This window comes from Synchiropus splendidus, chromosome 8 (genome assembly GCF_027744825.2).
Source record: "Synchiropus splendidus isolate RoL2022-P1 chromosome 8, RoL_Sspl_1.0, whole genome shotgun sequence".
NCBI lineage: Eukaryota > Metazoa > Chordata > Actinopteri > Syngnathiformes > Callionymidae > Synchiropus > Synchiropus splendidus.
In genome coordinates this window covers 16,567,054-16,579,083 of record NC_071341.1, presented here as the reverse complement: position 1 = coordinate 16,579,083, position 12,030 = coordinate 16,567,054, and the positions used below count along the sequence as shown (strand labels likewise).

General features: G+C 44.9%; 2 protein-coding genes across 2 annotated transcripts; both read left to right on the top strand.

Moving 5' to 3' along the window:
- The first annotated feature begins 540 nt into the window (after positions 1 to 540).
- Positions 541 to 2,307, top strand: opa3 (outer mitochondrial membrane lipid metabolism regulator OPA3). The gene is made up of 2 exons (XM_053873250.1): positions 541 to 683; positions 1,640 to 2,307. Exons 1-2 carry the CDS (start codon positions 542 to 544, stop codon positions 1,966 to 1,968), a joined length of 471 nt encoding a protein of 156 aa, XP_053729225.1. The 5' UTR covers position 541; the 3' UTR covers positions 1,969 to 2,307.
- A 743-nt stretch (positions 2,308 to 3,050) lies between these two features.
- Positions 3,051 to 11,424, top strand: hnrnpul1 (heterogeneous nuclear ribonucleoprotein U-like 1). The gene is made up of 16 exons (XM_053873416.1): positions 3,051 to 3,245; positions 3,687 to 3,973; positions 4,480 to 4,788; positions 4,862 to 5,051; positions 5,134 to 5,207; positions 5,417 to 5,556; positions 5,635 to 5,734; positions 5,813 to 5,925; positions 6,050 to 6,316; positions 6,505 to 6,627; positions 6,701 to 6,829; positions 8,628 to 8,796; positions 9,436 to 9,699; positions 9,786 to 9,931; positions 10,009 to 10,254; positions 10,620 to 11,424. Exons 1-16 carry the CDS (start codon positions 3,148 to 3,150, stop codon positions 10,731 to 10,733), a joined length of 2,769 nt encoding a protein of 922 aa, XP_053729391.1. The 5' UTR covers positions 3,051 to 3,147; the 3' UTR covers positions 10,734 to 11,424.
- Positions 11,425 to 12,030: the final 606 nt, after the last annotated feature.

Genomic DNA, 12,030 nt, shown 5'->3' with positions numbered 1-12,030 from the left:
ATGTACTCATGCTTTTTACTGCGCACCGATGAGTCGCATCAACGCCCGTCACCTCTGACGTGTACATACTGCAGGTATTTGGCAGCGCTGTTATGTCTTGGCACATCAAACAACAGTGTGAAAGTTGTTTTCGGTTGAAGGGTGAGATTGTCTTCATCATTTAGGGAGAAAAATAAGATGATAAGATTTAATTTTAACTCGGTAGTTTTGTTATTAGTATCTGTGATTTGGTTCACGACTTAAAAAAGATTATTAAATGCATAATTTTTTAAACATTGAAACGCGTCTACAAGATTTATTTATGAAAGAAAAATGTTCAAAGGAATAAAATCTGTTCACGTTCACTTGATGAAGTAAATGTGATGTCATTTTTAATCAAACGTTTTCGAGTGGTAAACATGAATGTACTTAATATATACATTTCACACAAAAGATGTTGCAAAAAAATCTGATAATATTGTTCAAAATCAAGATAAAATACGCTTCAACGTCGTCACGTGATCTGTACGTGCTCCGCCCGACGCACAACGCTTCCGCCAAGATGGTTGTCGGTGCGTTTCCGATCGCCAAGCTCCTCTATCTGGGAGTGAGGCAAATGAGCAAGCCCGTCGCTAACAGGATAAAAGCTGGAGCCCGGCGGAGCGAGTTTTTCAAGAATTATATCTGTCTGCCACCAGCGCAGTGTAAGTCGCCGAGTTAACGGATCCCAGTGACCCCTACATCTCCGTGTCGGACAGTAGCACAGAAGCTACAGCGGTGGAGCCTCGACATCCAATAGGATTGCAGAGGTCGAAGGGTTCAGCCAATCAATGTCCGAGATCTGTTTGTTTAGCCAATGCGAGTGCTCCATGGGCGGGTCTTAAATGTCATTGATCGTGTGGTACGGTCTCTGCTAATGTTGCTGCAAATACTGGTTTTGAATGAACCCAAAAGATGTAAATATAGAATCGGCGACTTATTTTGTTTGCCAAAAAGTGCTTTTTTTATTCAATGGCAACAAACGAAACAAACGGTCCAATAAATCATAAAAATGACGTGTTTAAAATATTTCTTAAACAGTTTAAATATGAAAAGTGATATTTCAATATATGATTAGGGACGGGAATAGGAATAAGAAGTGTATTAATTTTCCAATTACATTTGCAACAGTTGTATGAATATGCATTTTATTAATTGAACTATTAATATCATTCTGTTGTACTGTAAACTGTTGCTCCGCTGAGACATTTAGCTGCGAATATAGTTGTCTAATGACAAAAGTAAAATATTCATTCGTCTTTATAGCCGTTAATTGAATGGTTTTAACGGTCCCATTATCAGTTATTGATAAGATGAGATTGTATTTTTTTCCACGTGTTTGGATGAACAAGCGACAAACACCTTTACCTCTTTACACTGCCACCTAGTGTCATGAGCGTTTTTTGTTTAAGCGGGGGTCATTTCAGTATTACAGATCGGTTGCGATGTTTTTGTGAATTTTTTTATTTGTAAAATTTTTAGTTTTAGAGGTTGTAATAAGCAAACGTGTTACACAAGACGTGTTGACATTTTAGTGTGAAATTGTGGTGCTACTTCCTCTGTGCAGCTACAGTTGTTGTTGTTTGTCCTAGTTTGATATGATCTCCCACACTCTTCACAGTCTACCACTGGATCGAGATGAGGACAAAGATGCGCATCATGGGATTTCGGGGTGCCACTATCAAGCCACTGAACGAGGACGCTGCGGCAGAGCTGGGCGCTGAGCTGTTAGGAGAGGCAATCATCTTCCTTGTAGGCGGTGGCTGCATGGTGCTGGAGTACAGCCGACAGGCGGCAAACTCCCGACGTAAAGAGGAAGAGCTGAACGAAACCCTCCACAGCTTACAGACTCAACTGGCCGAGCTTGAACTCACCACAGAGACACTCAGCGCTCAGCTCAGAGAAGTCAATAGACAGCTGGTGTCGTTCCCTGTGCCGGCCAAAAAGTGACCCCTGAATAATCTTGGTACAACAGTCTACCAACCAACCGCTGCTTCCTGTGATGTCACTGGGAAGAAATGGGCAGAGCATCTCATGGGACATGAGAGTTAATGATCAGCTCATGTTTTGGAGCAACTAGCTATGATATTCATAGTTTTCCAGGTTGCTCTTGCATGTGCCATGTAAAAAGGTTTTCAATAAAAGTGATGGTGATTACACTATTAATATATCTGATCACAACTCCAGGATGTGATTTTTTTCCTGATATGCTTGAATGTGGCAGTGGACTTTTTGTGTGAATATCTTCTTGACTTGACTGGTTGACAATAAATACATACTGATCCAGGATTTTTTTATCACTGAGTTTGCATGACAAACTTTTTTCAGCCCTGTTTTTGCTCTCAGAGTTTCTTCCACAAATTCATCTTGTATTTTGAATATATTTCCTGGAATCATGGTACTTTCTTTATGCATATTGAAAGTCATTTATGTTAATTTTGTTGTGGTGTTCATATCTTCTTGTAATGTCTTAGTTTTATACAGTTTGTACTCTTAGTTTGTTACATCAGTCCCATGCTGCACTGTCCTCATGCATGTCCTGCACCACCCTCACTGACTTCTCACAAACCCCTGACTTCCTCATACAGTTCCTCGCTCACTCTCAAGCTACTCTATCATCGACATTCTCCACATCAACATCGACACACAGCAGTGCTCCTTTTGGCCACTGTACTACTGGGTCATTGTGTTGTAGATGGGTTCAAATCGGCCGTGGCAGTTCCCCATCCTAACAGAGGACATAAAAAATACATGTGGAAATGGCTACACCAACATCAGAAACACGCTCCACTAATGTAAAACTACTTTTCATTACCATTCGGATGTTTTTTTATAGCAATTTAGATATTCGGTTATCTGCCCACGCAAATTATAAACATTTTTTAATAATGCAAGCGAATGTGATTTTGCCTTTGAAGTTGGTATACTTACTTGATAAAAGACTGCAACAGAAGGCCTTATATATTCACGTCACTTCCGTAAACGGACCGTACCAAAAACGAACTATATCAACTTAAACGACTGATCGAACAAGCGCCGTTTTATTTGGCGTAAATGTATACTTAAAAAAAGTTTACAAAGGTTTAAATGTTTTAGGGAGGATTTGGGTTAAAATGAGTGTTTTTCGTAATGCACTGTTCCGGGTCAGGCCAAGTGTTGGTCGCTAGGGGGCGGAAGTGTCTCTTCCGAGCTACAACCGTTGACCCGCGCGACTCGCGTAAGAACAGGTAGGCCTCGAGCTCTGTATTTTGTCTGAAAATGGCTAAAACCATGTTATCAAAAGGCACTGAGTGATGCGGAAAGTGTGTAATATGCACAGTTGGTTTGTGTAATGTCCATATGTTTTGCTTGTGAATACTGTAGCGCCTTTGCAGTCGTTGTTTGTGTTTTTGCTAAGTGCTAACATGCTACAAGCGTTAGCCACGAAACGACAACTTTAATCGATTACGTAAGTAAACATGAGTTTTGTTTCGCAACAGACGGCTATTTTATTTAAGCATATTTGAGCACATATGCGAGCTGTCGTTCATGTCGTTTTCAGGGTAGAGGTTGAAGTACGGTGTTGAGTTTACAAGCAAATGTTGGCTAGTTGGTTGGAACCGCGCTGCAGTCATCCATTCATAAGTTGGACGCCGAACTGAGCGTCACTGTTCTGTTTGTTTCCCAAGTTGGACACGAAGACGCGGCAACACCACAAACAACATGAGTGTCGACGTGAAGAAACTGAAAGTCAACGAATTGAAAGAGGAGCTCCAGCGCCGCGGCCTGGAAACCAAAGGCCTGAAGGCGGACCTGGTGGAGAGGCTGCGAGCCGCGCTGGAGGCTGAAGCTGATGCTGACCCCGAGGAACAGGCGGAGCAATGGGACGCTGGCGAGGAGTTGCAGGAGGAGGAGGAAGAGGAGGATGAGTTTGGGCAGGACGATCAAGAAGCAGAAGATGCTGAAGAGCCACAGGGTTAGTTTTGTTTGTTATTCGATCAGTTTGTACCACATCCCAGGATCTCGTGGAGGTCACTAGTTGTTTACATGCCAGTACCTCCACTCTAACACCAGGGACCTGCAAGTGTCATTTTCGATAGATTCCCCTTACACAACATCGTGTTTTTTTCGCGGATGGACATCAGCCATATGTTGCATGTCATGTTTTGATTTCTTCTAAACTGCATAAATAGGTGTTAATTCGATTTACTTGTTCAAACCAAGCACCTATCTGGTCAATATTTATCAGTTTTCCTTTCACTGAAAGTTATAAAGTAAATTGTAATGACTGTGTGAGTTATGCAGAGAGTTGACAATTTTAGAAAATCTTTCATGCTGACTGTTGTACTAAAGACGTTTAGCAAAGTTACCTCTGATTTGATTTAAGTGACCATGGTGCACTTCACTTTATCTCTTATACTCATAATTACAAAACCTATGATAAGATTTCACTGAAAGTTCTTCTTTCATTTAACATAATAGACGATGATGGCGAAAGTGAGGCTCTTCTTGAAGATGAAGATGAAGATGAGGGAAGAGACTCAGGCGGGGACTTTGAGGAAGAGGAGGCTGTGGCTGAACCGGAAGAAAGTCAGCAAACCTCGGACTCCGGTGTTCCTGACTTCACTACGGATGTAGAGATGCCCAAGTTAGAGCAGAAAGAAGAAGAGGAAGAGGACGAACTACAACAACAAGAGCAAGAACAAGTGCCAGAGCGAGAACTAGAGCAAGAGCTAGAGCAAGAAAAAGAAGAACCATTGCCACTTCTGAAAACAGAGGAGGACACACCAGGTTTGTTTTGAATTAGTCTCCCAATTACTGTGTTGTTGATTTGTCAGTCTTGTTTCTTGTGCTCTTGCACCAGAGGTCAAAGTGGAGATCAAAAAGGAAGACCCTGAGCCTGAGCAGAGGGAACATGGAGAGCAGGATTTGCCTCAACAGCAACGTGGAGCAGATCAAGTCAAGGTCGAAGGAGACCGAGGAGGCCACAGTCGCAAACGTCCCCATGAAGAGAACAGAGGCTACAACTACTATGAACACAGAGAAGAGAAGCGGTACGCTAGTTGTTAATGGATTTTCAACTGTCTTTGCCCTTTGTGCCTAATTGTGTCGTGATAATGCATCTCTGGTATTCAGGTCCCGCACACCACAGCCTCCTGCTGAAGACGAGGAAGAAGATATAGATGACACCCTAGTGACTATTGACACATGTGAGTTTTCAGTCAAAACTCTCATTTTGAGGGCCTTGAAGATTTAACCTGTATATGCTGACCTTCTAAGCTTCTTGGAAACGCCTGCATATACAGAGCTATTGACGGTAACCCGTGTTGGCCTGCCTTTTACTCTTTTTAGGTGGAAGTATGCGCTACTTTTTCTGAGTTGAAAACTCGCACTTAAATGTATTGTTTCTTTCCTCAAGACAACTGCGATCTACACTTCAAAGTGTCTCGAAACCGCTACAGTGGCTATCCACTCACCATCGAAGGGTTTGCGTACCTGTGGGCTGGAGCACGGGCTTCTCATGGGGTCACCAAAGGTCGAGTGTGTTACGAGATGAAGGTAATTTCAGCTACTGTTAACTGGCTGCTACTGCAGGCTTCTCGCAGTGTACTAGTAGCTTATGCTCTTGTTCTACAGATCAACGAGGAGATCAACGTGAAGCACTTGCCCACCCACGAGGTGGATCCTCATGTGGTCAGAATTGGATGGTCACTCAACTACTGTAGCACTCAGCTTGGTGAGCACACAGACTCAGGACTGGTACACGTTTTCTTTCAATCAGTTGGAAGCTTGAATGAGACGTGTCCTTCTGTAGGGGAGGAGCCCTTCTCTTATGGATACGGTGGAACTGGGAAGAAGTCAGAAAACAGTAAATTTGCCGACTTTGGGGAGAGATTTGGAGAAAATGACGTCATTGGGTGTTACATTGTAAGTAGACTGTACCAATATTATAACATCTATAGACCACCAATATTGAAATACGCTGGACAACTCACTGGTTTTGTTTGTCACACGGCTGTATTGTTAATTCATTTATCCTGTTCTGTGTAAGGACTTTGACACCGGAGACGAGGTGGAGATGTCCTATTCCAAGAACGGCGTGTCACTGGGTGTAGCTTTCCGTGTGACCAAGGAAGCTCTGGCGGGCCGCGCCCTCTTCCCGCACGTTCTGGTGAAGAACTGTGCTGTCGAGTTCAACTTCGGGCAGAAGCGTGAGCCGTTTTTTGAGCCTCCAGAGGGATACACTTACATCCACAATGTCGCTCTTGAAGACAAGATCAGAGGCACGAAAGGGCCCAGCTCCAAATCTGAGTGCGAGGTACAGAAAGAATGTTGAGATTTGCTCATATATGTGAAGGAGGACGTGAACTTTATAAACTGGTGTTCATTTTTGTTGAAACTGTTGACGTGCGCCACTGAAAAGATTTTGTCCGGAGCTCCCTCATCCATCAGATTCTGACATGAATTCAGAAAGTTGTCAGTTTCATGGGTGTTAATGTGCCGCAGATCTTGATGATGGTTGGTCTGCCCGCCTGTGGAAAGACCACCTGGGCCATCAAACATGCCGAGGCCAACCCTGAAAAGAAATACAACATCCTGGGCACCAACGCCATCATGGACAAGATGAAGGTGGGTTTTGCTCATCAACGGCGGCTGCATCAGGATCAGCTTGATCATTCCTTTGCTTTTGTTCGCGCTGCAGGTGATGGGTCTTCGGCGGCAGAAGAACTATGCTGGACGCTGGGATGTTCTTATCCAGCAGGCCACCCAGTGTCTGAACAGACTCATCGAGATCGCAGCACGCAAGAGGCGCAACTACATCCTGGACCAGGTATCTGTGCCTCACCCTCACTCTGCTCCGTCACTCACCACAGTCGATGTTCGCTGATGTTCACTCTCTCTAATGGACTATTTATTTATCTTTCAGGGGGGCTGTGTGTATTATTTAGTACAAGAAGCATTGGTCTCCCTCTTGTCACTTTTTGTGTATTGTAATTATGAAAAGGAAAGTTGGCTAATGGCTCTCATACGTGACAGAATGTGTTCATCCCTCCGTATATCTGCTACCTCTTGTCATAATTGAGTACTGTATGTGTTGTGAACGATGTACAAGTAAACCATGACTATGTAAAGATGTTGAGAAACAAGTAAGCTCTGGCTGGTGAGTAAGAAAAACACCTTCTGTTGCTAAGTTAAAAGGAAAGCTGATGGCTTTTTTAGAAGCTGTTTTATTTGAGATACATGGAGCTTTTAAGTGTGTTTATTTTTTTGATAAGTTAATTGACCTCCAAGGTAAGTGCTCATTAACCCACAAGTTTTCAGAGCCGGTGTTCAGCTAACGAGCTCAAAGGTAAGTGGGTCAACAGAGGGTCTTACTCGAAGGATCTGTGAGTATTGGCAGGTTGGTTATATTTCTGTGTGTCTGTCTTGAATGGGACTTGATGGAACAAACGGCAGGTGAGTCGAGGTGAGTGTGGGGAACCCAGTACATGCGTTTGTAGCTGCTTCTGATATCGCTATTGCAAATGATAGGTGTTGTCCCTATGATTCCGCCCCGTTGATTCCATGTGGTGACGGCAGTTGATTCACGAACAGCTCTGAGGTAGTTCATAGTTCATTGTGCTGAAATTTCTGAGACACTGTAGCGTCTTTGGCCATGAGTTGTTCAGCTATCAAGCGGCGTGATTCCGTGAGTCAAGAAAAACACTGTGGAATCATGCACAGCCTCCCTCCAATTGCCTCACGTTCACTTGTGTCCGTAGCGCTGGGATGTTTTTTTTACCATGTGGTGAACAGGAACAAGGTTATGCTGCTGTGAAATTGCAACTGGCGTTTACTTTTGAGATTCATGCAGTCGTGAATCAGGAGTAGAAGCGACAAGCCTCCTGTCCGATATTCAGTGGTGGGATACTCACCTTAAAAAAGCCATGTTCGTGTTCACGTGGTTCTAAAAGTTCCCCGGGAGTTTTGATCCAGAGATGCTCCTACCTTTTGATCAGTGTTATTTTCCATGATGGGAAATCTGTTTTCTGAGTCGATCAAACATGTCGCGCATCTGCATTGTTGCCTGCAGTCATTCCATATAGTTTCACTGGAGTCAAGATTCTGACCCGCCTGTTGGTCCTGAGCTAGATCTGGCATCTTCTGTTGCAGTGTAAGAGTTGATTATAAACTGTTGCATAGGTGTAAAAAGTGTGGCTAATAGTAGAGAGTCGAGTTGTCTTACTTTCGGTATTATCCCGAGTGTGCTTGTGACCTCTGTTCAGTCTGAACTTCCACCAACAATAAAAGAAGGGGGAGGCTGTCGGTGCGTCAATCTGGGTCGGATCAAAGCAGCCGTGTTTTGGGTCGACATTCCGTAGTCAACTTTGGGTTTCCCCTTACGTATCAGTCATTAACCTTCAGCAGCAGTCGGTGGGTCGCCGCACAGAGCACGGACGCCAACAGGTAGGTCTGTGAAGTGACGAGAGGCCATTAGCTGCAGAGAACCGCAAAACAGGAGCGCTAGAGTGACATCCGCGACAAACCTCTCTCGCTTGATGATTGCAGGGTTCCAGCCTCCAGTGAAAAGCCATTACAAGTAAACAATAACAAACAAGCTTCTACTTCTTTCTTGTCGCCATTGCTAGACAAATGTATATGGATCAGCAAGGAGACGAAAAATGCGTCCTTTTGAAGGTTTTCAACGCAAGGCTATTGTAATTTTTCCCACGGACGAGGATTTTAAAGAACGAACATTAAAGCAAACCAATGAGCAGGGGAAGGATGTGCCCGATCATGCTGTTTTAGAAATGAAAGGTAGGAACGCTGTGGACATGACTAAACACCAGATCTACTTGATTTTATTTTTCTGTATGTTGTCTTTACAAATCAAACTTGGAAGATGCCCCTCCCCCCTACCTCCCATCATAGCCTTTGGCCAGATATGAGACTTGGAACAGTTTTTTTTTTTTTAAGCAGTCCACATGAATTTTGATTGTTCCTCATTCTGCCCTTTTACCTGGCACATTCCATACTGCTTATTTCAGGCGCACTGCAAACCAAGACTGTTTGTTTAAAAACACAAGTGCTTGGTTTGCAGTGTGCGCTCCTCTTCTCACCAACCTTCTAGTTGTCCAACATGTGTTCCCCCTCCCCTCCTTCACATCTACTGAAGACTCCCACTCTTGTCCGATCCAACAAACGTTTCCTCCAAGTTTCCCTGGAGGTGACCTTTGTTTCTCTGTTCTCTGCCATCTCCTTCCATCAGTCTGCTTTTACTTAGTGCTTTTTTGCACCTCTGTATGACACTAACTACTGTCCTTGTTGTCTCCTGGTGGTGTCGCCTCTGGTCTTCGCCACGTCCCCTCCCTCCTCTCCTTCTGTCTGTCCGTCCGTCTCCCCCTGGATGGACCGCTTCTCTCTCTCTCTCGTGGTCACCTATTCCTCCCCCACAAGCCAACTTTTCTCTGCCCGAGCCTTGCGACTTCCTGGAGGACGTGACGTTCGTGGAGTTGCCGAAGGATGAGGCGGAAAAGTTGCTGAAGCAGTACAACGAGGAGGGCCGCAAAGCCGGGCCGCCACCTGACAAGCGCTTTGACAACAGGCAGGGCGGGTTCCGCGGTCGAGGCGGGGGCGGCAGCTTCCAGCGGTACGACAACCGGGACAATTCCCGAGGCGGCTACCCGGGCCGCAGTGGAGATGGCGGTAACGGATACAGAGGTAGGAAAGTTCTCGGTTGCCGCCCATCGTCTGAGTTGCGAATTGGATTTTTGCTGCAGTTAGTATCAATTCTTCTGTCTTGTCAGCTTACAATCGCGGAGGCTACAACCAAAACCGCTGGGGCAACAATGACCGCTATGGCAACTCTGACTCTCGTGCTGGATACAACCGCAGCCAGCCGCCATCACAGAGCTACAACCGGCCTGCTCCTTACAAAGGAGGCTACAGCCAGGTAGGAGAGTGGCCACCTGCTCCTTCAGACCGTGTTCCAAGCCGTGCCCCTTGACCTCTTGACCGTCTCACCTGCAGGGCTATAGCCAGAGCTACCATCAGCCGTACAACCAGGGCAGCTACAACCAGAACTACTACAGCGGCTACAGCCAGTACCCGGGCTACAGCCAGAGCTACAGCCAGCCGGCAGCCTCGGCACAGTCGTACAGCCACCAGCAGCAGCAGCCGCCGCCGCAACAGCCGCCTCCACCGCAGCCTCAGACGCAGCCTCAAACTCAGACGGCGCAGCAGCAGAGCTACAACCAGCAGTATCAGTATCAACAGGTCAGTGGCCTTCTCGTTTCAAAAATGTAATGGTGGTGTTAAACCGTTAAACGTAAACTGTCAGAGCAGACATGAAAGTTCATTGAGCTTGTGATGGAGCCCTTGTTTCAGTTCGGTAGGTTCTCCTGGGGTTTGGATGGGGAAAAAAATGAACCGCATATTGTTGAGCTTAAATGTTTCTCTACACAGTGGAAAAACCTTGTTGACACTGAAACACACGTTGCGAATCACAGTGTACTGCGATTGTATCACGTTGGTCCCCCGGATCGTGTGTTGGTCTGAGCTTCTCCTACAACAAGGAAATGTCCCGTCATTTTAGCAGATGCGCTTCTGCCAGTCTAACGTGTGTGGCCTGTCTCCCGCAGTACGCTCAGCAGTGGCAGCAGTACTACCAGAACCAGAACCAGTGGAACCAGTATTACAGCCAGTATGGCGGGTACCCCGGACAGGGCAGCCAAGGTTCCTCAGGATCCCAGTAGCCTGACAGCCGCACCACCGCTCCCCTGACCTCCCACTGACCTCTGCAGCAAATCAAATTTGTACATTTCCAGTCGCCCACGTCACGTCTCTGTCAGCCTTCGTCTCTCGGCGTCGAACACAGAACCTGTGTAAATTTTGATGTCCCGATTTTATTGTATTTTTTTTTTTTACAGAAGTCTTAGAGGGGTGAGGTGATAGATGGGTGTGTAAACAAATCATGAATGTTATCTATTATGCATCAGATGTGGACGAGTCCTGCCGTAGTGACTATAGGAGGTTCATGGAGAACGTGTGTCTGAGACCGGGCAGATGGCACCGCAGAACCTGAATAAACCTGCTTGTTTTCAGAATATGAAATGTGCATGCTTTTACTTTGTTTCCCCATTTTTGTTTTACAGTGAGCGCGTTTCAATTGCTCCCGCTAGAATTCCAAGACCAGGGAGGATTTTATAGATGTCAATATTAGTATTTAAACGTCGATTGACCACGGTATTTTACCACTATTGTCGAGTAGTTTTTTTTTCTTTTTCTTTTTCTTTTTTTTTTTTTAAATCCCTGTGTGATTGCTGTTCAGTTGAGTCCAGTAGACGATTCCTGATCTGTCAAACCCATTTTTTTTCTACTTCAAAATTCTAATTATTAACCTGGCTTTCTTGTCTTTATACAATAAATGCAATTGTATACTCTGAACTCACGACGTGACTCTTCTTTCATCGTGCCAGTGCAAGCAGACCATAAACCTCATTGATTTCATCCTGAGGAGCCCCATCCTGCGTGGGCAACCATCCATCTTGTTGTATACACATTTACACATTTTACACGTTTTTTGTCCACATGATGGGGTTAGTGTTTTTTAAGTTAATTTACTGAGATGAGCGGAACGATACCCATTAAAAGTTCTTAAATTTGAGTAATTATTCATATTTTAGGTGACAAACGCTAATGTGGATTGGCACGAAACACTTTTAAATGCAATAAACGTTTAATTTTAGCGCTGTAGTAGCTTTTTTTACGAATTGAACGAAATGCACATGCGTCGATGACGTATTTGTGTCACGTGGTCTACTGCTGCCAGGCGCCCGGGAACGTTGACGTGATGAAAAGCAGAAATATCTATCGCGGAAGTGCGAGTTATAACAAGATTGCGACTCATAATCATTGTCGTCATAACTGAGGGTAGCTGCACGTGTTCATGCGTGTGTTAATCTCGCAATTTCCAATGTCCAAACATCTTGATTTCGATTTGACTTAGTTCTGCACTGCGGCGCTGGTACGTTCAAGATATCTATGAGAAAT